The sequence below is a fragment of the Hyla sarda genome, chromosome 8, assembly GCF_029499605.1.
Source record: "Hyla sarda isolate aHylSar1 chromosome 8, aHylSar1.hap1, whole genome shotgun sequence".
NCBI lineage: Eukaryota > Metazoa > Chordata > Amphibia > Anura > Hylidae > Hyla > Hyla sarda.
Window position 1 is genome coordinate 216,864,497 of NC_079196.1, and position 23,176 is coordinate 216,887,672.

At 44.5% G+C, this 23,176-nt stretch overlaps 1 protein-coding gene across 4 annotated transcripts in view; it reads left to right on the forward strand.

Moving 5' to 3' along the window:
- SREBF1 (sterol regulatory element binding transcription factor 1) overlaps positions 1–15,950 on the forward strand; it is a 56,283-nt gene extending 40,333 nt beyond the window's left edge. For 3 of the 4 annotated variants that reach the window (XM_056534102.1, XM_056534099.1, XM_056534101.1), the window contains exons 13-18: positions 90–198; positions 7,692–7,801; positions 8,794–8,926; positions 10,479–10,641; positions 14,821–15,009; positions 15,297–15,948. In XM_056534102.1, the coding sequence (XP_056390077.1) occupies positions 90–198; positions 7,692–7,801; positions 8,794–8,926; positions 10,479–10,641; positions 14,821–15,009; positions 15,297–15,431 (839 nt within the window). In that variant the 3' untranslated portion in view covers positions 15,432–15,948. Of the gene's footprint in view, positions 1–89; positions 199–7,691; positions 7,802–8,793; positions 8,927–10,478; positions 10,642–14,820; positions 15,010–15,296 lie in introns of all 4 variants that reach the window. The other variant, XM_056534100.1, reaches the window with a different exon arrangement.
- The last annotated feature ends 7,226 nt before the right edge of the window (positions 15,951–23,176 follow it).

A 23,176-nucleotide genomic window follows, 5' to 3' on the forward strand; every position in this document is an offset into this window, starting at 1 on the left:
CACAGATTGGAGACCACGGCTGTGTAGTATTGCCTTGCTTAGATACATTCTCGGATCAGTGATGAATTGTGTGTTTTGTTTGGGGACAGTGGACCCGCTCGCTCAGGTGACTCAAGCTTTCCGTGAACATCTACTGGAAAAAGCGCTGTATTGTGTGGCCCAGCCGGAACAAAGCAAACCGCTGACAGAAGGAGAGGGGTGAGTCTGACCTCAGTCTGTAGGTTGTTGTATTAAAGGGGTACTCCGGTGAAAAACTATTTTTTTTTTTTAAAACAACTGGTGCCAGAAAGTTAAACAGATTTGTAAATTGCTTCTATTAAAATTTTTTAATCCTTCCAGTACTTATTAGATGCTGAATACTACAGATGAAAGCAGTGCTCTCTGCTGACATCACGAGCACAGTACTCTCTGCTGACATCTCTGTCCATTTTAGGAACTATCCAGAGCAGTACAGTATTTTTCGCCATATAAGACGCTCCGGCATATAAGACGCACCCAATTTTAAAGGAGGAAAATCTAGAAAAAAAAAATCCTGAACCAAATACTGTAGTAAAATATTTTATATCAGTATAGTTCCCCCACAATAGTTGGCAGTATAGTTCCCCCACAATAGTTGGCAGTATAGTTCCCCCACAATGGTAGGCAGCTCCTCCCCCCCACAATAGTTGGCAGTATAGTTCCCCCACAACGGTAGGCAGCTCCTCCCCCCTTCCCCCCCACAATGATTGGCAGTATAGTTCCCCCCCAATAGTTGGCAGTATAGTTCCCCCACAATGGTAGGCAGCTCCTCCCCCCCACAATGGTTGGCAGCATAGTTCCCCCACAATAGTTGGCAGTATAGTTCCCCCACAATGGTTGGCAGTATAGTTCCCCCACAATAGTTGGCAGTATAGTTCCCCCACAATGGTAGGCAGCTCCCCCCCCCCTCCACAATGGTTGGCAGTATAGTTCCCCCACAATGGTTGGCAGTATAGTTCCCCCACAATGGTTGGCAGTATAGTTCCCCCACAATGGTTGGCAGTATAGTTCCCCCACAATGGTTGGCAGTATAGTTCCCCCACAATGGTTGGCAGTATAGTTCCCCCACAATGGTTGGCAGTATAGTTCCCCCGCAATAGTAGGCAGCTCCCCCCCACAGACATACAGCTTCCAGCCATATACAGTGTATGGCTGGAGGCTGTATGTCTGTACTGCTGCCCCCACAGTGTTTCGGTCACTGCTCCTCTGGCCCGGGGTCACATCTACTGCTATGGCCTATAGACCATAGCAGTAGGTGCCGGGACCGGAGGAGCGGTGACCGGAACGCTGAAGATTACACACCGCCGGTCACTCACCAGGCCCCGGTCGGCGCGCGTCTTCCTCCGGTCCTCCTGTCCTCCGGCGCCTCTATGGTTGTACGCACGGGACGTCTCTGAGGTCCCGTGCGTACAACCATAGAGAGGCAGACGATCGAAGGAAGACCGCAGGAGGACCGGAGGAGGGCGCGCATCGGCCGGGGAATGGTGAGTGACCCGCGGACATCCTTATGTCCCGAAAAGATTTTTCGGGACATAGGGATGTCCGGCATAGGAAAACCTATGATTTTATCTGCCCGGGCTGGCTCCTGTGTGCGGCTGCAGGCGGGGGCCGGCCAGAGCAGGTAAAAACTAATACTGTATATTAAAAACCAGGGGGCCTCCAGCTGTTGTGAAACTACAACTACCAGCATGCCCAGACAGCCTTTGCCGGTCCGGGCATGCTGGTAGTTGTAGTTTCAGAACAGCTGGAGGCACCCTGGTTTTTAGTATACAGTTATTAGTAATTCACCTGCCCGGCGCCCGGAACTGTATGTTCCAGGCGTAGGGCAATAAACATAGCTGGTGAGAGGTGAGGTGAAAAATTCACCGGCGGTCATGAGGCAGCTGCGGGCGGGGAGCGGGTAGTCAGCGCTGTACCGCACCGCCGCAGCCTCTGTACTTACCGCTGACTTCCCGCTCTCGCCCGCAGCAGCCTCGGGCGTATATTCGCCGTATAAGACGCACCAACTTTTCCCCCCACGTTTTGGGGAAGAAAAAGTGCGTCTTATATGGCGAAAAATACGGTACATGTTTGCTATGGGGATTTTCTCCTACTCTGGACAGTTAAAATGGACAGAGATGTCAGCAGAGAGCACTGTGCTCGTAATGTCAGCAGAGAGCTCTGTGTTCCAAAAAGAAAATAATTTCCTAAGTAGTAATCAACAGCTAATAAGTACTGGAAGGATTAAGATTTTTTTTAATAGAAGTAATTTACAAATCTGTTTAACTTTCTGGCATCAGTTGATTTAAAAAAGAAAAAAAAGTTTTCCACCGGAGTACCCCTTTAAAATGTTTGTTTTCTGTACACACTAGACACATATATACAGTAAATATATATATATATATATATATATATATATATATACCCTAACACAACTGTAGGACAGTCTTTGCTATCGGGCCAGTTTGCAGTTTTTGTGACTTACACCACTTGGATTTTAAGGGGTACTCCAGTGAGAATTTTTTTTTTTTTTTATAGACTGGTGCCAGAAAGTTACACAGATTTGTAAATTACTTCTATTTAAAAATCTTAATCCTTCCAGTACTTATCAGCTGCTGTATGCTCCACAGGAATTTTTTTATTTTTTATTTCCTTTCTGTCTGACCACAGTGCTCTCTGCTGACATCTCTGTCTATTTTAGGAACTGTCCGGAGCAGCATATGTTTGCTATGGGGATTTTCTCCTACTCTGGACAGTTCCTAAAATGGACAGAGGTGTCAGCAGAGAGTACTGTGATCAGACAGAAAGGAAATTCAAAAAGAAAAGAACTTCCTGTGGGGCATACAGCAGCTGATAAGTACTGGATTAAGATTTTTTAAATAGAAGTAATTTACAAATCTGTTTAACTCTCTGGCACCAGTTGATTTAAAAAAAAAAAATAATAGTTTTCCACTGGATTACCCCTTTAACCCCTTCAGGACCAAGCCCATTTTGGCCTTAAGGACCAGAGCGTTTTTTGCACATCTGACCACTGTCACTTTAAACATTAATAACTCTGGAATGCTTTTAGTTATCATTCTGATTCTGAGATTGTTTTTTCGGGACATATTCTACTTTAACATGGTGGTAAATTTTTGTGGTAACTTGCATCCTTTCCTTGTGAAAAATCCTAAAATTTGATGAAAAATTTGAAAATTTTGCATTTTTCTAACTTTGAAGCTCTCTGTTTGTAAGGAAAATGTATATTACAAATAAAAAAATTTTTTATTCACATATACAATATGTCTACTTTATGTCTGCATCATAAAATTGACGAGTTTTTACTTTTGGAAGACACCAGAGGGCTTCAAAGTTCAGCAGCAATTTTCCAATTTTTCACAAAATTTTCAAACTCACTATTTTTCAGGGACCAGTTCAGGTTTGAAGTGGATTTGAAGGGTCTTCTTATTAGAAATACCCCACAAAAGACCCCATTATAAAAACTGCACCCCCCAAAGTATTCAAAATGACATTCAGTCATCATTTTAACCCTTTAGGTGTTTCACAGGAATAGAAGCAAAGTGAAGGAGAAAATTCACAATCTTCATTTTTTACACTCGCATGTTCTTGTAGACCCAATTTTTAAATTTTTACAAGGGGTAAAAGGAGAAAATGTATACTTATATTTGTAGCCCAATTTCTCTCGAGTAAGCACATACCTCATATGTCTATGTAAAGTGTTCGGCGGGCGCAGTAGAGGGCTCAGAAGGGAAAGAGCGATAAGGGGATTTTGGAGAGTACGTTTTTCTGAAATGGTTTTTGGGGGCATGTTGCATTTAGGAAGCCCTTATGGTGCCAGAACAGCAAAAAACCCTCACATGGCATACCATTTTGGAAACTAGACCCCTTGAGGTACGTAACAAGGAATAAAGTGAGCCTTAATACCCCACAGGTGTTTCACGACTTTTGCATATGTAAAAAAAAAATTTTTTTTTTCACTAAAATGTGTGTTTCCCCCCAAATTTCACATTTTTCCAAGGGTCAATAGCAGGAAATACCCCCCAATATTTGTAACCCCTTCTCTTCTGAGTATGGAGGTACCCCATAAGTTGACCTGAAGTGCACCATGAGTGAACTACAATGCTCAGAAGAGAAGGAGTCATATTTGGCTTTTTGAGAGCAAATTTTGCTCGGGGGGCATGTCGCATTTAGGAAGCCCCTATGGTGCCAGAACAGCAAAAAATACCCACATGGCATACCATTTTGGAAACTAGACCCCTTGAGGAATGTAATAAGGAATAAAGTGAGCCTTATTACCCCACAGGTGTTTCATGACTTTTGCATATGTAAAAAAAAAAAAAAATTTCCACTAAAATGTGTGTTTCTCCCCTAATTTCACCTTTTTGCAAGGGTTAATAGCAGAAAATACCCCCCAAAATTTGTAACCCCATCTCTTCTGAGTATAGAGGTACCCCATAAGTTGACCTGAAGTGCACTATGGGCGAACTACAATGCTCAGAAGAGAAGGAGTCATATTTGGCTTTTTGAGAGCAAATTTTGCTCGGGGGGCATGTCGCATTTAGGAAGACCCTAAGGTGCCAGAACAGCAAAAAAAAAACCACATGGCATACCATTTTGGAAACTAGACCCCTTGAGGAACGTAACAAGGGGTACAGTGAGCATTTGCCCCCCACTGGTGTCTGACAGATCTTTGGAACAGTGGGCTGTACAAGTTTTCATTTTCATGGACCACTGTTCCAAAGATCCGTCAGACACCTGTGGGGGGTAAATTCTCACTGCACCCCTCATTACATTCCGTGAGGGGTGTAGTTTCCGAAATGGGGTCACATGTGGGGTTTTGTTTTTTTTGCGTTTGTCAAAATCGCTGTAACAATCAGCCACCCCTGTGCAAATCACCTCAAATGTACATGGTGCGCTCTCCCTTCTGGGCCTTGTTGTGCGCCCCCAGAGCACTTTGCGCTCACATATTGGGTATCTCTGTAGTCGGGAGAAATTACGTTACAAATTTTGGGGGGGCTTTTTTCCCTTTTACCTCTTGTGAAAATGTAAAGTATAGGGCAACATCAGCATGTTAGTGTAAAAAATAAAAAATGTTTACACTAACATTCTGGTGTAGACCCCAACATTTCCTTTTCATGAAGGGTTAAAGAAGAAAAAGCCCCCCAAACCTTGTAACGCAATTTCTCCCGAGTACGGCGATACCCCATATGTCGCCCTAAACTGTTGCCTTGAAATACGACAGGGCTCCAAAGTGAGAGCGCCATGTGCATTTGAGGCCTAAATTAGGGATTTGCATAGGGGTGGACATAGGGGTATTCTACGCCAGTGATTCCCAAACAGGGTGCCTCCAGCTGTTGCAAAACTCCCAGCATGCCTGGACAGTCAACGGCTGTCCGACAATACTGGGAGTTGTTGTTTTTCAACAGCTGGAGGCTCTGCTTTGGAAACAGTGGTGTACCGGATGTTCTTATTGGGGGAGGGGGGCTGTGTAGGGGTATGTGTATATGTAGTGTTTTTAACTTTTTATTTTATTTTGTGTTAGTGTAGTGTAGTGTTTTTAGGGTACAGTCACATGGGCGGGGGATTACAGCGAGTTTCCCAGCGCAAAATTTGCTGCATCTCAAGATGCGAGAAACCCACTGTAAAAGCCTCGCCCATGTGAATGTACCCTGTACATTCACAGGGGGGGGGGGGTGCATCAGCTGTTGCAAAACCACAACTCCCAGCATGCATGGTCTGTTAGTGCATGCTGGGAGTTATAGTTTTGCAACAGCTGGAGGCACACAGGTTAGGGAACACTGAGTTAGAAACAGACAATGTTTCCCAACCAGTGTGTCTCCAGTTGTTGCAAAACTACAACTCCCAGCATGCCCAGACAGCTGAAGGGCATGCTGGGAGTTGTAGTTCGGCAACATCTGAAGGGCCAGATGTTGCTGAACTAAAACTCCCAGCATGCCTGGACAGTCAGTGCATACTGGGAGTTGTAGTTTTGCAACAGCTGGAAGAGCACAGATTGGAGACCATTATACAATGGTCTCCAAACTGGGGCCCTCCAGATGTTGCAAAACTACAACTCCCAGCATGCATGGTCTTTTAGTGCATGCTGGGAGTTCTAGTTTTGCAACAGCTGGAGGCACACAGGTTAGGAAACACTGAGTTAGAAACAATGTTTCCCAACCAGTGTGTCTCCAGCTGTTGCAAAACTACAACTCCCAGCATGCCCAGACAGCTGAAGGGCATGCTGGGAGTTGTAGTTCGGCAACATCTGAAGGGCCAGATGTTGCTGAACTAAAACTCCCAGCATGCCTGGACAGTCAGTGCATGCTGGGAGTTGTAGTTTTGCAACAGCTGGAAGAGCACAGATTGGAGACCATTATACAATGGTCTCCAAACTGAGGCCCTCCAGATGTTGCAAAACTACAACTCCCAGCATGCCCAGACAGCCAAAGGCTGTCTAGGCATGCTGGGAGTTGTAGTTTTCAGACTCCTAGAAGCAGCAGTGAAGATCTTCACTGCTGCCTCTGAGGACCACATACTTACCCGTCGCTGCTCGTCCACGTGGCCGGTCCCGCGCTGCTCCTCGGTCCCGCCGCTGGATCAGGTAAGTCCGCCGGTCCCCTCCTGTTCCCCCCCGTGTGCCGCAGGTCCCCGCGAGCCCCCGCAGCCTTCGTCCCCCGTTCTGCCCGACTTCCAGGGGCGGGCAGTGCGGGGGATCTGAACTTTCACCCCAGATCACTGTGATTGGTCCACAGGGACCAATCACAGTGATCGCTGACCAGGACCATCAATTGATGGTCCTGGGGGTGAAGCAGAAGTTGTCCCCTGCTGGAAACAGCGGGACTTCTGCCAGTTAACCCGTGCGATGCTGCGCATCGCCGGGTTAACTGAATGTCATTTATAAACGCCGGGATGCGCGAACGCACTGCACAACCCGGCGTTTATATATGACATTCTGCGGGAAGGGGTTAATGCAACTTTTGACATGTTGCCCAGACATGTTAAAAGTTGTAATCACTCCACTGCAATTTTGGGGGGCAAATGTGACAGGACATACTGTAATGGTGCCCCTAATGGCCAGTCTTTGTGTATGTAGTGGTAAGAACTAGAGATGAGCGAACTTACAGTAAATTCGATTCGTCACAAACTTCTCGGCTCGGCAGTTGATGACTTTTCCTGCATAAATTAGTTCAGCCTTCAGGTGCTCCCGTGGGCTGGAAAAGGTGGAAACAGTCCTAGGAGACTCTTTCCTAGGACTGTATCCACCTTTTCCAGCCCACCGGAGCACCTGAAAGCTGAACTAATTTATGCAGGAAAAGTCATCAACTGCCGAGCCGAGAAGTTCCTGAGGAATCGAATTTACTGTAAGTTCGCTCATCTCTAGTAAGAAACTTCAAAAGGGATAGGACAACCAGTGATCGGGAACAGGGTCATGGGTGCGCAGGGCTCCCAAGGCAGTGTTTCCCAAACAGTGTGCTTCCAGCTGTTGCAAAACTACAACTCCCAGCATGCCCGGACAGCCGTTGGCTGTCCGGGCATGCTGGGAGTTGTAGTTTTGCAACAGCTGGAGACACAATAGTTGGGAAACATTGGTGTGGGTAGGACCTTAATGGGTCAGAGCTGTTTTGGCAGCACCAGGTGACTGACCGCTGTATATCCTTCATTGCCACTTACATTTTTGGGTCCTGTTCCCATAGTGAGTTCTCAGATGCCCTGGAATACCTGCAGCTTCTGAATGGGTGCTCCGATGCCGCCGCCGTCACCAACCACACCTTCTCCATCAGTTCCAGCATGGCCGCTGTCACAGGTGAGCTCGATGTGCACCAATACGTAGTGCCCTAATCCCTATTGTCTGTTTTGTTAAAGGGGTACTCCGGTGGAAAACTTTTTTATTTTTTTTTAAATCAACTGGTGCCAGAAAGTTAAATAGATTTGTAAATTTCTTCTATTAAAAAATCTTTACCCTTCCAGTACTTATTAGCTGCTGTATTCTACAGAGGAAATTCTTTTCTTTTTGAATTTCTTTTTTGTCATGTCCACAGTGCTCTCTACTGACACCTCTGTCCATATCAGGATCTATCCAGAGTAGGAGAAAATCCCCATAGCAAACATATGCTGCTCTGGACACTTCCTGAGACAGACAGAGGTGTCAGCAGAGAGCACTGTGGACAAGACAAAAAAAGAAATTCAAAAAGCAAAGAATTTCCTCTGTAGCATACAGCTGCTAATCAGTACTGAAAGGATTAAGATTTCCAAATAGAAGTAATTTACAAATCCCTATTGTCTGTTTTGTTAAAGGGGTACTCCAGTGGAAAAGTTTTTTTTTTTTTTTTTTTTTTTTTTTTTAATCAACTGGTGCCAGAAAGTTAAACAGATTTGTAAATTACTTCTATTAAAAAATCTTGATCCTTCCAGTACTTATTAGCTGCTGAATACTACAGAGGAAATTATTTTCTTTTTGGAACACAGAGCTCTCTGCTGACATCTCTGTCCATTAAAAGAACTGTCTATAGTAGGAGAAAATCCCCATAGCAAACATATGCTGCTCTGGACAGTTCCTAAAATGGACAGAGATGTCAGCAGATAGCACTGTGCTCATGATGTCAGCAGAGAGCTCTGTGTTCAAAAAAGAAAATAATTTCCTCTGTAGTATTCAGCAGCTAATAAGTACTGGAAGGAATAAAAAGTTTTAATAGAAGTAATTTACAAATCTGTTTAACTTTCTGGCACCAGTTCACTTAAAAATAAAAAGTTTTCCACCGGAGTACCCCTTTAATCCTTTTTTCCATTCCTGCGCAGGGACCGATCCAGTCGCCAAGTGGTGGGCTTCCATAATGATTGTGGCGATCAATTGGCTTCAAGGAGACGACGAGGCGGCACAGAGATTGTATCCGCTAGTGGAGTATATGCCGAAATCCCTTCATGCCTCTGAGTGAGTACAAGCAGGGGGGTTACACAAGAATGCAGTATGGAGTTATTCTATCAGACATGAGCTGAGTAGTTTCTACAAAACTACAACTCTCAGCATATCCGGACAGCCTTTGGCTTGCTAGAAATTGTAATTTTTCAACCGCTGGAGGCACACTGGTTGGGAAATTCCTACATGGTTAATCCACCTGTGGTATGCCTTGGGGGTATGTAGGGTAGTTGGGGTGTTACTGTTCTGGGTAATAAAGGGCGCTGTTAACCCTTGTCACTCGTGATGCCAGGGTGGGGGTTAAATACTGTAATGGTGCTGGGCCTATCGCCACCCTTCCCAAGAGCGATAGGTGAATGCGTAATAAATGGATTGTCCACAACCACTGTTTAACAGAAAACTTGCAGGAACTTTTACTGAAGATTTTCTGTAGCAGGTAATAGCAATAACAGTCCAGATAACAAAGTCTATTTGTAGTTGAGCAGCGATTGACAGTTGGTTGGGATCAGATAAAATCAGTTTAGCTGTTAGAAGATTCTGTTGCATAGATCCGCTGGATTTAGGGGTGCGTTTAGGTCCAGTGGTCTTGCAGAGTGTAGCGGGGAATTATAGATATGTAACCGCTGTGGTATAGGCCGAGGCCGCAAGGCTTTGGCCTAGTAAATGTACTTGTAAGTTGTGGAGGTCCTACTTCGTTCACCTAAGAGAGCGATCAATGGCCGCAGCAATGGGCAGGGGCTGAGCCGTTTTGGATTGGTTCATAACAACTGTCACTCACCGTTACACGGCATTATGGGTGAACACGTGACACAAGAACCACCTAAGGTCCTTCAACATACCATAGAGTTCTGAGTAACGGGTCACATGACCTAAGGTCCTGCGACACCAAAAAAGTGAGTAATGAAATATACATATTTACAATGATAATGGTTATAAATATTAACTTACTAAGGGGTGACTAGGGGCTAACTAGGGAAGCGGACCCCCACAGTCCTAGGGACTCTGACTTTGGGACCCCCCCCTACCAAGGCACAGTATGAAATACGGTGCCGGGACACCACACACCTTATAAATGAAACATTATGGTCATGATTAAGATAATGTCACGTTTCCATGAAGACATTTTTTGCACCTTAAAATAATCAATAATTAAATCAATGCCGTTTAAAAAAACAAATACAGCAGCTACTTGTCTTCATGTCTGATTTACCAGACAATCTCTTCAGGGGACTGGGATGGCTACAGGAGTACTGTGAGCCCCGCATTGTGTGTACTGCCTGCCATCCTGCTTTCCCAGTCTCCTGAAGAGAATATATGTCAGGTAAAGCAGCCATATTGGAGTTCTTCAGGAGACTGGGAAAGCTGGAGGAGAACTGTGAGCCCTGTACTTTGTGTACTGCCTGCTACCCAGCTTGGGTGTCCAGGCCTGCTGGGAGTTGTAGTTTTGCCACAGCTGGAGGCACCCTGGCTGGGAAACCCTGGTCTATAGAACCGATGGAAATAGCCGAGACAATGACCGTACACTTGAGATGTATAGTAGTTGTATATAATTGTCTTTTCTATACAGAAACATGTTGCCCAAAGCAGCTCTGTACATATTCAAAGCGGTGCGGACACTCTTCGGGAAGCAGGACAGCGCCCAGGTCAGCCTGAGTCAGTGTGAGAAGGCCAGCGGATACCTCAGGGACAGCCTGAACTCCAGTCCTTCCTGTAACGCCAGTGTGGATAAGGTGAGCAGAGAGCGGGTGGAGACCTCCATGGACTGCACAGCTCGTACTCAGCGGAGGGTGGGGGAGAGACCTCCATGGACTGCACAGCTCGTACTCTGCATTGGGTGGGGGAGAGACCTCCATGGACTCCACAGCTCGTACTCAGCGGAGGGTGGGGGAGAGACCTCCATGGACTGCACAGCTCGTACTCTGCATTGGGTGGGGGAGAGACCTCCATGGACTGCACAGCTCGTACTCAGCGGAGGGTGGGGGAGAGCTCCATGGACTGCACAGCTTGTACTCAGCGGAGGGTGGGGGAGAGACCTCCATGTACTGCACAGCTCGTACTCAGCAGGGGGTGGGGGAGAGCTCCATGGACTGCACAGCTTGTACTCAGTGGAGGGTGGGGGAGAGCTCCATGGACTGCACAGCTTGTACTCTGCAGGGGGTGGGGGAGAGACCTCCATGGACTGCACAGCTCGTACTCTGCATTGGGTGGGGGGTGATCTCTATGGACTGCACAGCTCGTACTCTGCATTGGGTGGGGGGAGATCTCTATGGACTGCACAGCTCATACTCAGCGGAGGGTGGGGGAGAGACCTCCATGGACGGCACAGCTCGTACTAAGCGGAGGGTGGGGGAGAGACCTCCATGGACTGCACAGCTCGTACTCTGCATTGGGTGGGGGGGGGGGGTGATCTCTATGGACTGCACAGCTCGTACTCTGCATTGGGTGGGGGGGGGTGATCTCTATGGACTGCACAGCTCGTACTCTGCAGGGGGGTGAGATCTCTATGGACTGCACAGCTCATACTCTGCAGGGGGGGTGATCTCTATGGACTGCACAGCTCATACTCTGCAGGGGAGGGGGTGATCTCTATGGACTGCACAGCTCGTACTCTACGGGGGGTGGGGGGGAGATCTTTATGGACTGCACAGCTCGTACTCTGCAGGGGGTGGGGGGAGATCTCTATGGACTGCACAGCTCGTACCCTATGGAGGGTGGGGGAGATCTCAATGGACTGCTCAGCTCTTACTCTGTGGGGGGGAGAGATCTCTATGGACTGCACAGCTCATAGTCTACGGGGGGTGGGAGATCTCTATGGACTGCACAGCTCATAGTCTACGGGGGGTGGGGGGGGAGATCTCTATGGACTGCAAAGCTCGTACTCTATGGGGGGTGGGGGGAGATCTCTATGGACTGCACAGCTCGTACTCTGTGGGGGGGGGGGGGAGATCTCTATGGACTGCACAGCTCGTACTCTGTGGGGGGGGGGGAGATCTCTATGGACTGCACAGCTCGTACTCTGTGGGGGGGGGGGGGGGGGGAGATCTCAATGGACTGCACAGCTCGTACTCTGTGGGGGGCTGCCCGGAAAATCACTGTGGCTGTGGTGCATTGTAGTTGCATTGCATGTTCTGTCTGCTATGTGCAATGTATCTGCAGTGCAATACAGAGGCAGCGTCTGACCTACGACCCCTGAACCACGTCTGAACTTGGTGATACCTGAGCTAACATTACATCAGCTGTGTACATATATATACCGGAGATCTATAGGAGCAAATACAGATTATACTGATAACTGTGTTTACTGTGGTGTTACCTCTGATAACCTCAACTGTGTATATACTGCCCATAGCAACCAATCAGATCGCTTCTTTCATTTTTTAGAGGCCTTTTTTTTTTTTTTTTTATGAAAGAAGCGATAAATCTCCCCCTATCTATCTTATATCTATCTACCTCATATCTATCTATCTCATATCTATCTACAGTGGGGATCAAAAGTTTGGGCACCCCAGGTAAAAAATTGTATTAATGTGCATAAAGAAGCCAAGGAAAGATGGAAAATATCCAAAAGGCATCAAATTACAGATTAGACATTCTTATAATATGTCAACAAAAGTTAGATTTTATTTCCATCATTTACACTTTCAAAATAACAGAAAACAAAAAAATGGCCTCTGCAAAAGTTTGGGCACCTGCAGAATTTATATGCACTGCCCCCTTTGCAAAGCTGAGACCTGCCAGTGTCATGGATTGTTCTCAATCATCATCTGGGAAGAGCAGGTGATGTCAATCTCAAAGGTTTTAAATGCCCAGACTCATCTGACCTTGCCCCAACAATCAGCACCATGGGTTCTTCTAAGCAGTTGTCTAGAAATCTCAAACTGAAAATAGTTGACGCTCACAAAGCTGGAGAAGGCTATAAGAAGATAGCAAAACGTTTTCAGATGTCAATATCCTCTGTTCGGAATGTAATTAAGAAATGGCAGTCATCAGGAACAGTGGAGGTTAAAGCAAGATCTGGAAGACCAAGAAAAATATCAGACAGAACAGCTCGCAGGATTGTGAGAAAAACTATTCAAAACCCACGTTTGACTGCACAATCCCTCCAGAAAGATCTGGCAGACACTGGAGTTGTGGTACACTATTCCACTACAAATAGATACTTGTACAAATATGGTCTTCATGGAAGAGTCATCAGAAGAAAACCTCTTCTACGTCCTCACCACAAAAATCAGCGTTTGAACTTTGCAAATGAACATATAGACAAGCCTGATGCATTTTGGAAACAAGTTCTGTGGACCGATGAGGTTAAAATTGAACTTTTTGGCCGGAATGAGCAAAGGTACGTTTGGAGAAGAAGGGGAACAGAATTTAATGAAAAGAACCTCTGTCCAACTGTTAAGCATGGGGGTGGATCAATCATGCTTTGGGGTTGTATTGCAGCCAGTGGCACAGGAAACATCTCACGAGTAGAAGGAAAAATGGATTCAATAAAATTTTAGCAAATTTTGGATGCTAACTTGATGTCATCTGTGAAAAAGCTGAAGTTAAAGAGAGGATGGTTTCTACAAATGGATAATGATCCAAAAAACATCTCGAACTCCACGGGCGATTACATCAAGATGCGTAAAATGAAGGTTTTGCCATGGCCTTCACAATCTCCTGACCTCAACATAATTGAAAATCTATGGATAGACCTTAAAAGAACAGTGCGTGACAGACAGCCCAGAAATCTCAAAGAACTGGAAGACTTTTGTGAGGAAGAATGGGCACAGATACCTCAAACAAGAATTGAAAGACTCTTGGCTGGCTACAAAAAGCGTTTACAAGCTGTGATACTTGCCAAAGGGGGCAGTACAAGATATTAACTCTGCAGGGTGCCTGAACTTTTGCAGACACCATTTTTTTTTTTGTTTTATGTTATTTTGAAAGTGTAAATGATGGAAATAAAATCTAACTTTTGTTGACATATTATAAGAATGTCTAATCTGTAATTTGGTGCCTTTTGGAGATTTTTCCATCTTTCCTTGGATTCTTTATGCACATTAATACAAATTTTTACCTGGGGTGCCCAAACTTTTGATCCTCACTGTATCTATCTATCTATCTATCTATCTATCTATCTCATATCTATCTATCTATCTCATATCTATCTATCTATCTATCTATCTATCTATCTCATATCTATCTATCTATCTATCTATCTATCTAATATCTATCTATCTATCTCATATCTATCTATCTATCTATCTCATATCTCATATCTATCTATCTATCTATCTATCTCATATCTCATATCTATCTATCTATCTATCTCATATCTATCTATCTATCTCATATCTCATATCTATCTATCTATCTCATATCTATCTATCTATCTATCTAATATCTATCTATCTATCTATCTATCTATCTATCTCATATCTATCTATCTATCTCATATCTATCTATCTATCTGTCTCATATCTATCTATCTTTTATTTATCTATCTATCTCATATCTATCTATCTCATTTCTATCTATCTATCTATCTATCTATCTATCTCATATCTATCTATCTATCTATCTCATATCTCATATCTATCTATCTATCTCATATCTATCTATCTATCTATCTAATATCTATCTATCTATCTCATATCTATCTATCTCATATCTATCTATCTATCTGTCTCATATCTATCTATCTTTTATTTATCTATCTATCTCATATCTATCTATCTATCTATCTCATATCTATCTATCTGTCTCATATCTATCTATCTTTTATTTATCTATCTATCTCATATCTATCTCATATCTATCTGTCTCATATCTATCTATCTATCTATCTATCTATCTATCTATCTCATATCTATCTATCTATTAATGTAGTATTACCTGTGGTACAGATGTCCTCTTCCTCTCCTCAGGCGGTGCAGTTCCTTATGTGTGACCTTCTCCTGGTGACCAGGACTAACATCTGGCAGCAGCAGCAGAACTCTCCAGGGCAGCAGCCGAGCCCCGTACACCCAGCGTCCCCCCAGGAGCTCCGGGGGTTCCAGCTCGATCTGAGCAGCTTACGCAGATTAGCACAATCGTTCAGACCCGCTATGCGCAGGGTGAGTGCCATAACCTACGTCCGTCTTATACAAGGGCGATACTATGGGGGGGGCACCTTAGACCAGTGTTTCCCAACCTGCGGACCTCCAACTGTTGCAAAACTACAACCCCCAGCATGCCCGGACAGCCGAAGGCTGTCCGGGCATGCTGGGAGTTGTAGTTTTGCAACAGCTGGGGGCACCCTGGTTGGGAAACACTGCCTTAGAGGGCCACTCCGCCATTTTAAGCAGGCCTTGGAGCCATTATACTGACCAAAGTCACCAAAACGGACTCTGTGATCTTTTAGGTCTTTCTCCATGAAGCCACAGCTCGTCTCATGGCGGGTGCCAGTCCGACACGGACACATCAGCTCCTGGACCGGAGCCTTCGAAGGAGGGTGGCTCCATCAAGCAAAGAAGGTAGGTTGTCGTTTTCACATTGACCCTAAGCTTGATGGTTCAGAGCCATGGTTGTGCTGCGCACATAACACCAGGGCGGCGCTGTATAACAATGGCGCAATCATTGACAACCAATCAGGTATTAGCTTGCATTTTCCATCTATGTCTGATTGGTTGCTGTAGACAATGACCCCCCCCCCCCCCCTTGTTTATTTGCGCCATTGTTTATATGATTCCGAGGCAGCCTCCCGATTAACCCTTCTCAGCTGTGCAAAGGGGGGGGGGGCCCACGTGCTGAAAGGGTTAATGACGAGGTGCGTAACGATGCATGATAACAGAGAGGCAATGCAGATCAATTCTCTCTTCACACATGGGAAACATTTGGGCTGCGCTTACACGTCGCGCTTCCGTCACGGTGCATTTTTACCGCGATTTTGGAAAATCGTGGCAAAACCGCGACAGTGTGAACGCGGCCTTTAAAGGTGGACTCTCCGGTGACTCCGTGGTTATATTAGAATAGAAAATCATAGCTACTTTCTTTCAAAAACAGCGCCACACCTCTCCTCAGTTTGTGAGTGGTATTACAACTGGGCTCCATTCACTTCAGTGGAACTGAGCTGTAATACCGCACACAACCTGATGACAAAGGTGGCGCTGTTTTCTGGAATAACGCATTTTAAATGTTTCCTGGAGGGAGCGATCTAGAATCGACAATGATTCTATACAGTAACCCGGCTTGATAACATTTAATGCATGGATATTAATCAGAGAAACTAATGGTGTCGACTTAGTGGACTGCTTAATAATCTTAAAGGGGTATTCCAGTGAAAACTAATTTTTTTTCAGATCTACTGGCTCCAGAAATTTAAAGGGGTTATCCAGGAAAAAACTTTTATATATATATATATATATATATATATATATATATATATATATATATATATAAATCAACTGGCTCCAGAAAGTTAAACAGATTTGTAAATGACTTCTATTAAAAAAATCTTAATCCTTTCAGTACTTATGAGCTTCTGAAGTTGAGTTGTTCTTTTCTGTCTAAGTGCTCTCTGATGACACGTGTCTCGGGAACCGCCCAGTTTAGAAGAGGTTTGCTATGGGGATTTTCTTCTAAACTGGGCGGTTCCCGAGACACGTGTCATCAGAGAGCACTTAGACAGAAAAGAACAACTCAACTTCAAAAGCTCATAAGTACTGAAAGGATCAAAAAAAAAAATTAATAGAAGTGATTTACAAATCTGTTTAACTTTCTGAAGCCAGTTGATATATATAAAAAAAAGTTTTTTTTCCTGGATAACCCCCTTTAAACAGATTTGTAAGTTACTTCTGTTAAAAAAAATCTTAATCCTTACGGTACTTATCAGCTGCTAAAGTTAAGTTGTTCTTTTCTGTCTGACAACAGTGCTCTCTGCTGACACCTCTGTCTGTATCAGGAACTGTCCAGAGTAGCAGCAAATCCCCATAGCAAACCTCTCCTGCTCTGGACAGTTCCTTAGACAGACAGAGGTGTCAGCAAAGAGCACTGCGGTCAGACAGAAAAGAACAACTCAACTTCAGCAGCTGATAAGTACTGGAAGGATTACATTTTTTTTAATAGAAGTCATTTACAAATCTATTTAACCTTCTGGAGCCAGTTGATATGAAAAAAAAACATGTAAACCATGTAAACCAAGGTGCCTCCAGCTGTTGCAAAACTACAACTCCCAGCAGGCCCGGACAGCCAGCGGCTGTCCGGGCATGCTGGGAATTGTAGTTTTGCAACAGCTGGAGGGACACTGGTTGGAAAACACTGCCACACAGTGAAAGGAGCGGCAGTAGCCATTTTATGGGGTGACTGAACCATTGTTACGCTAGAAACCAAGGATGTAAGACCAAAATGTAAGACCATGATGCATTGCAACAAGGCACTGAAACATCTCTATACCTGAGCCGGCCTTAGGCTGGGTTCACCGGTATGTCGCCCATATACGCAAGGAAACCAACACGAAAAAGTAGGGTGACATATACTGTGGCGTACCTAAGGTGGGTGCATTCATTTAAATACACTGAACATAGTCTACCAGTAGGTGGCGCTTTATGGGGGGCATTTAGCAAGCTGCACCAGGGGTGTGGATCCTCAAAAGTCGCACATTTTTGCACAAAAACGCAACGGCGCAAGAATGGGCGGAGCTTTACTAACGTACGTCTAGGGTTGCCACCTTTCTTGCCAAAAAATACTTGCTAATTTGCATAATTAATTATACATGCGTGACATCACAGGATACATACCGTATGTGTAGGGGAAATTTTGTCCTATTCTGACCCCTATAACTTTTTTTTATTTCTCCTTATACGGGGCCTGTATGAGGGCTTATTTTTTGCGCCCCGATCTGTAGTTTTTAACAGGACCATATTTGTTTTGACGGGACTTTTTGATCACTTTTTTAAATTAAATTCGGAAGTTGCAGTTAGTTACTAACTACAACTCCCAGCATGCCCTAATACAGCCTGTGGCTCAGCAGCTGCCCCAAATGAAAACTACAACTCCCAGCATGTTGGACTATATAGTAGTATATAGTATAGATCAGTGTTTCCCAACCAGGGGTGCCTCCAGCTGTTGCAAAACTACAACTCCCAGCATGTTGGACGATATAGTAGTATATAGTATAGATCAGTGTTTTCCAACCAGAGTGCCTCCAGCTGTTGCAAAACTACAACTCCCAGCATGTTGGACTATATAGTAGTATATAGTATAGATCAGTGTTTCCCAACCTGGGGTGCCTCCAGCTGTTGCAAAACTACAACTCCCAGCATGGCCTGATACAGCCTGTGGCTCAGCAGCTGCCCCAAACGAAAACTACAACTCCCAGCATGTTGGACTATATAGTAGTATATAGTATAGATCAGTGTTTCCCAACCAGGGGTGCCTCCAGCTGTTGCAAAACTACAACTCCCAGCATGTTGGACGATATAGTAGTATATAGTATAGATCAGTGTTTTCCAACCAGAGCGCCTCCAGCTGTTGCAAAACTACAACTCCCAGCATGTTGGACTATATAGTAGTATATAGTATAGATCAGTGTTTCCCAACCTGGGGTGCCTCCAGCTGTTGCAAAACTACAACTCCCAGCATGGCCTGATACAGCCTATGGCTCAGCAGCTGCCCCAAACGAAAACTACAACTCCCAGCATGTTGGACTATATAGTAGTATATAGTATAGATCAGTGTTTCCCAACCAGGGGTGCCTCCAGCTGTTGCAAAACTACAACTCCCAGCATGTTGGATTATATAGTAGTGTATATAGTATAGATCAGTGTTTCCCAACCAGGGGTGCCTCCAGCAGTTGCAAAACTACAACTCCCAGCATGTTTGACTATATAGTAGTATATAGTATAGATCAATGTTTCCCAACCAGGGGGGCCTCCAGCTGTTGCAAAACTACACCTCCCAGCATGTTGGACGATATAGTAGTATATAGTATAGATCAGTGTTTTCCAACCAGAGCGCCTCCAGCTGTTGCAAAACTACAACTCCCAGCATGTTGGACTATATAGTAGTATATAGTATAGGTCAGTGTTTCCCAACCAGGGGTGCCTCCAGCAGTTGCAAAACTACAAATCCCAGCATGTTGGACTATATAGTAGTATATAGTATAGATCAGTGTTTCCCAACCAGGGGTGCCTCCAGCAGTTGCAAAACTACAAATCCCAGCATGTTGGACTATATAGTAGTATATAGTATAGATCAGTGTTTCCCAACCAGGGGTGCCTCCAGCAGTTGCAAAACTACAACTCCCAGCATGCCCGGACAGCCTTCGGCTGTCCGGGCATGCTGGGAGTTGTAGTTTTGCAGCAGCTGGAGGCACCTTGGTTGTGAATAACTGATCTCAGGAGGTCCCCTGCTGGTTGAACTGTTCAATTGTTAACATAACTGTCTAATCAGCCAACCACATGGCAGCAGCTCAATGCATTTAGGCATGTAGACGTGGTCAAGACATCTCTAGGGTTTACAGAGAATGGTCCGAAAAAGAGAAAATATCCAGTGAGCGAGTGAGTTGTTGGTGTCAGAGGAGAATGGGCAGACTGGTTCGAGTGGTAGTTTTTCAACAGCTGGAGGCACTCTGGTTGGGGAACACTGGTATAGCGTATGGTGCAACATTTCGGGAGTTGGAGGATAGGTTGGATAAATACCGACCAATTCATTGCTGTTATTTTTAATATACAGAAACCAGCAGGGTGGCCCAAAATACCAGCTGTGCCGTAAAATACCGGCCAGGTGACATCCCTACGTGCGCCGCACATGGTAAATTTCCCCCAATATGTTTGTGAACGGAATCGCTAGAAGACTATGTTTGGTTTATTAAAATAAAAGAGCCCAGCGTGGGTTACGCTATGGTATATGGCAGCATACGTACAGACTAAATGTAGGTGAACCCCGGGTTACCATTGTCCCACTTGTCTGGGTGGTGGGTGTCCCTGGACCCCTGGTGATTACACCTTGATGGCCTATCCGAAGTAATCACCTGCTATATTCTTATAGGGGGAGATTTATCAAAACCCGTCCAGAGGAAAAGTTGCCCAGTTGCCCATAGCAACCAATCAGATCGCTGCTTTCATTTTTAACAAGGCCTCTGCAAAGTGAAAGAAGCGATCTGATTGGTTGCTATGGGCAACTGGGCAACTTTTCCTTTGCACAGGTTTTGATAAATCTCCCCTTATAGTCCCAAATGGTGACCACACAAAAGCATGGGGGGTCCTTGGTGGTCACTTATGCCTGTTTGCTGGGCAGCCGCACCATTAAAGGGGTACTCCGGTGGAAATCATTTTTTTTTTTTTTTTTATCAACTGGCTCCAGAAAGTTAAACAGATTTGTAAATGACTTCTATTAAAAAATCTTAATCCTTCAATAATTATCAGCTGCTGAAGTTGAGTTGTTCTTTTCTGGCTGGCAACAGTGCTCTCTGCTGACTCCTCTGCTTGTCTCGAGAACTGCACAGAGTAGAAGAGGTTTGCTATGGGGATTTGCGTCTACTCTGGACAGTTCCCGAGACAAGTGTCATCAGAGAGCACTTAGACAGAAAAGAACGACTCAACTTCAGCAGCTCATAAGTACTGAAAGGATTAAGATTTTTTAATAGAAGTCATTTACAAATCTGTTTAACTTTCTGGAGCCAGTTGATATATAAAAAAAAGTTTTTTCCTGGATAACCCCTTTAAAGGGGTACTCCGGTGGAAAACTTTTTTTTTATTTTTTTTTTTAAATCAACTGGTGCCAGAAAGTCAAACAGATTTGTAAATAACTTATTTACTTATGTACTTATTAGCTGCTGAATACTACAGAGGAACTTCTTTTCTTTTTGGAACACAAAGCTCTCTGCTGACGTCATGACCACAGTGCTCTCTGCTGACATCTCTGTCCATTTTAAGAACTGTCCAGAGTAGGAGAAAATCCCCATAGCAAACATATGCTGCTCTGGACAGTTCCTAATATGGACAGAGATGTCAGCAGAGAGCACTGTGCTCGTGATGTCAGCAGAGAGCACTGTGCTCGTGATGTCAGCAGAGAGAGCTCTGTGTTCCAAAAAGAAAATAATTTCCTCTGTAGTATTCAGCAGCTAATAAGTACTGGAAGGATTAAGATTTTTTAATAGAAGTTATTTACAAATCTGTTTAACTTTCTGGCACCAGTTGATAAAAAAAAAAAAAAAGTTTTCCACCGGAGTACCCCTTTAAGCTACTCTTGTTTTTTCTAAGGGCAGATTGAATGGAGAGACTGGAGAGAAGATTAAAGGGGTACTCAGCTGTAAATATCTTATCCCCTATCCAAAGGATGGGGGATAAGATGTTAAATTGCGGGGGTCCCACCGCTGGGGACGCCTGTGATGTCCACTGAGGCCCCTGTCGTTCGGTGCACGGAGCAAACTCAGCTTGGTGCTCGATGACTGGCGATGCCAGCCGCCATGCCTCCTCCCATAGACATGAATGGAGGGGGCATGGTGTGATGTCACGAATGTGGAAACTGCAAGCTGCTGCCGGCCCAGAGATCTAACATCATATCCCCTTTACTTTGGATAGGGGATAAGATGGATACGATAAGGAGTACCCCTTTAAGGCTAGGTTCACATTGAGGAAGTTCCGGATGGAAAAATGTAGTCAGCTCTAGGCCCACGCGGACATTGCTGTCCCCATAGGCTTCATGTCTTCTGCACGAATACCACGTGAGCAAGATCATTCTTTTGGAGATGGAATTTGAGCGGCTGAAATTCCTCAGTGTGAACCTAGCCTTAGTGCTTGCGTACACTACGGAAATTTCCAGGCGGACATTTACTGTGCAGCAGGCGCTGACCAAATGAATTTACACTTTCACACATGTGGTGTCCCGATTGATAGCAATTCTGCCGAAAGAATAAACATGTTCAATCTTTTGTCCGGAATCCAGAATTTCCGCAGCGGAAATTCCACAGTGTGTACAGTGCAGCAGCCTCCCATTGAAAACAATTTGAGGCTGCTTCATCAGAATCTCTGCTGTGCGCAAGGGGCCCTTCTATTCCATCTGAGCTTTCCCTTAGAGCTCGTTCACTTCAGCACTAAAGGGCACAAAGTCGTGAGGAAAGACGGGAGATGAGCGGAGAAAAACAATACTGCATGTCCGGCTCAATGCACCTAAAACACAGACCCCATTTGAGTCAGTTGGATCTGTCGGCACCCGACGGTGGCGGTTTTGGAAAGGATCCGTTCGGCTCCTTTTGTTTGGCGTCAAACGGACCTTAAAGGGGTACTCTTAAATTAACTGGTGCCAGAAAGTTAAACAGATTTGTAAATTATTTCTATTTAAAAATCTTAATCCTTCCAGTACTTATTAGCAACTGTATGCTACGGAGGAAGTTCTATTCTTTTTGAATTTCTTTTTTGTCTTGTCCACAGTGCTCTTTGCTGACACCTAATGCCCGTATCAGGAACTGTCCAGAGCAGGAGAAAATCCCCATAGCAAACCTCTCCTGCTCTGGACAGTTCCTGACACAAATAGAGGTGTCAGCAGAGAGCGCTGTGGTCAGACAGAAAGGAAATTCAAAAAGAATAGAATTTCCTCTGTAGCATACAGCTGCTAATAAGTACTGAAAGGATTAAGATTTCTAAATAGAAGTAATTTACAAATCACTGTTTAAAGGGGTATTCCAGGAAAAAAACTTTTTCTTATATCAACTGGCTCCAGAAAGTTAAACAGATTTGCAAATTACTTCTATTAAAAAATCTTAATCCTTCCAATAATTATCAGCTGCCGAAGTTGAGTTGTTTATTTCTTTCTGGAAACAGTGCTCTCTGTTGACATCTCTGCTTGTCTCGGGAACCGCCCAGTTTAGAACAGGTTTGCTATGGGGATTTACTTCTAAACTGGGCGGTTCCCGAGACACGTGTCATCAGAGAACACTTAGACAGAAAAGAACAACTCAACTTCAGCAGCTCATAAGTAATGAAAGGATTAAGATTTTTTAATAGAAGTAATTTACAAATCTGTTTAACTTTCTGGAGCCAGTTAATATATATAAAAAAAAGTTTTTTCCTGGAATACCCCTTTACCTTTCTGGCACCAGTTCATTTAAAAAAAAAAAAAGTTTTACACCGGAGTACCCCTTTAAAAGGGACACAGCCCAGCGTGATCTACACTGTATAGGGAAGTATCATGATAGCAAATGTCCATACGTGGTGCTGCATCATGGTTTTGCATTTTGGGACCATAGGCAAATCGACTACTGCTTTACTCTATAGACGCTCATCGGACCAATGGGTGGGTTGC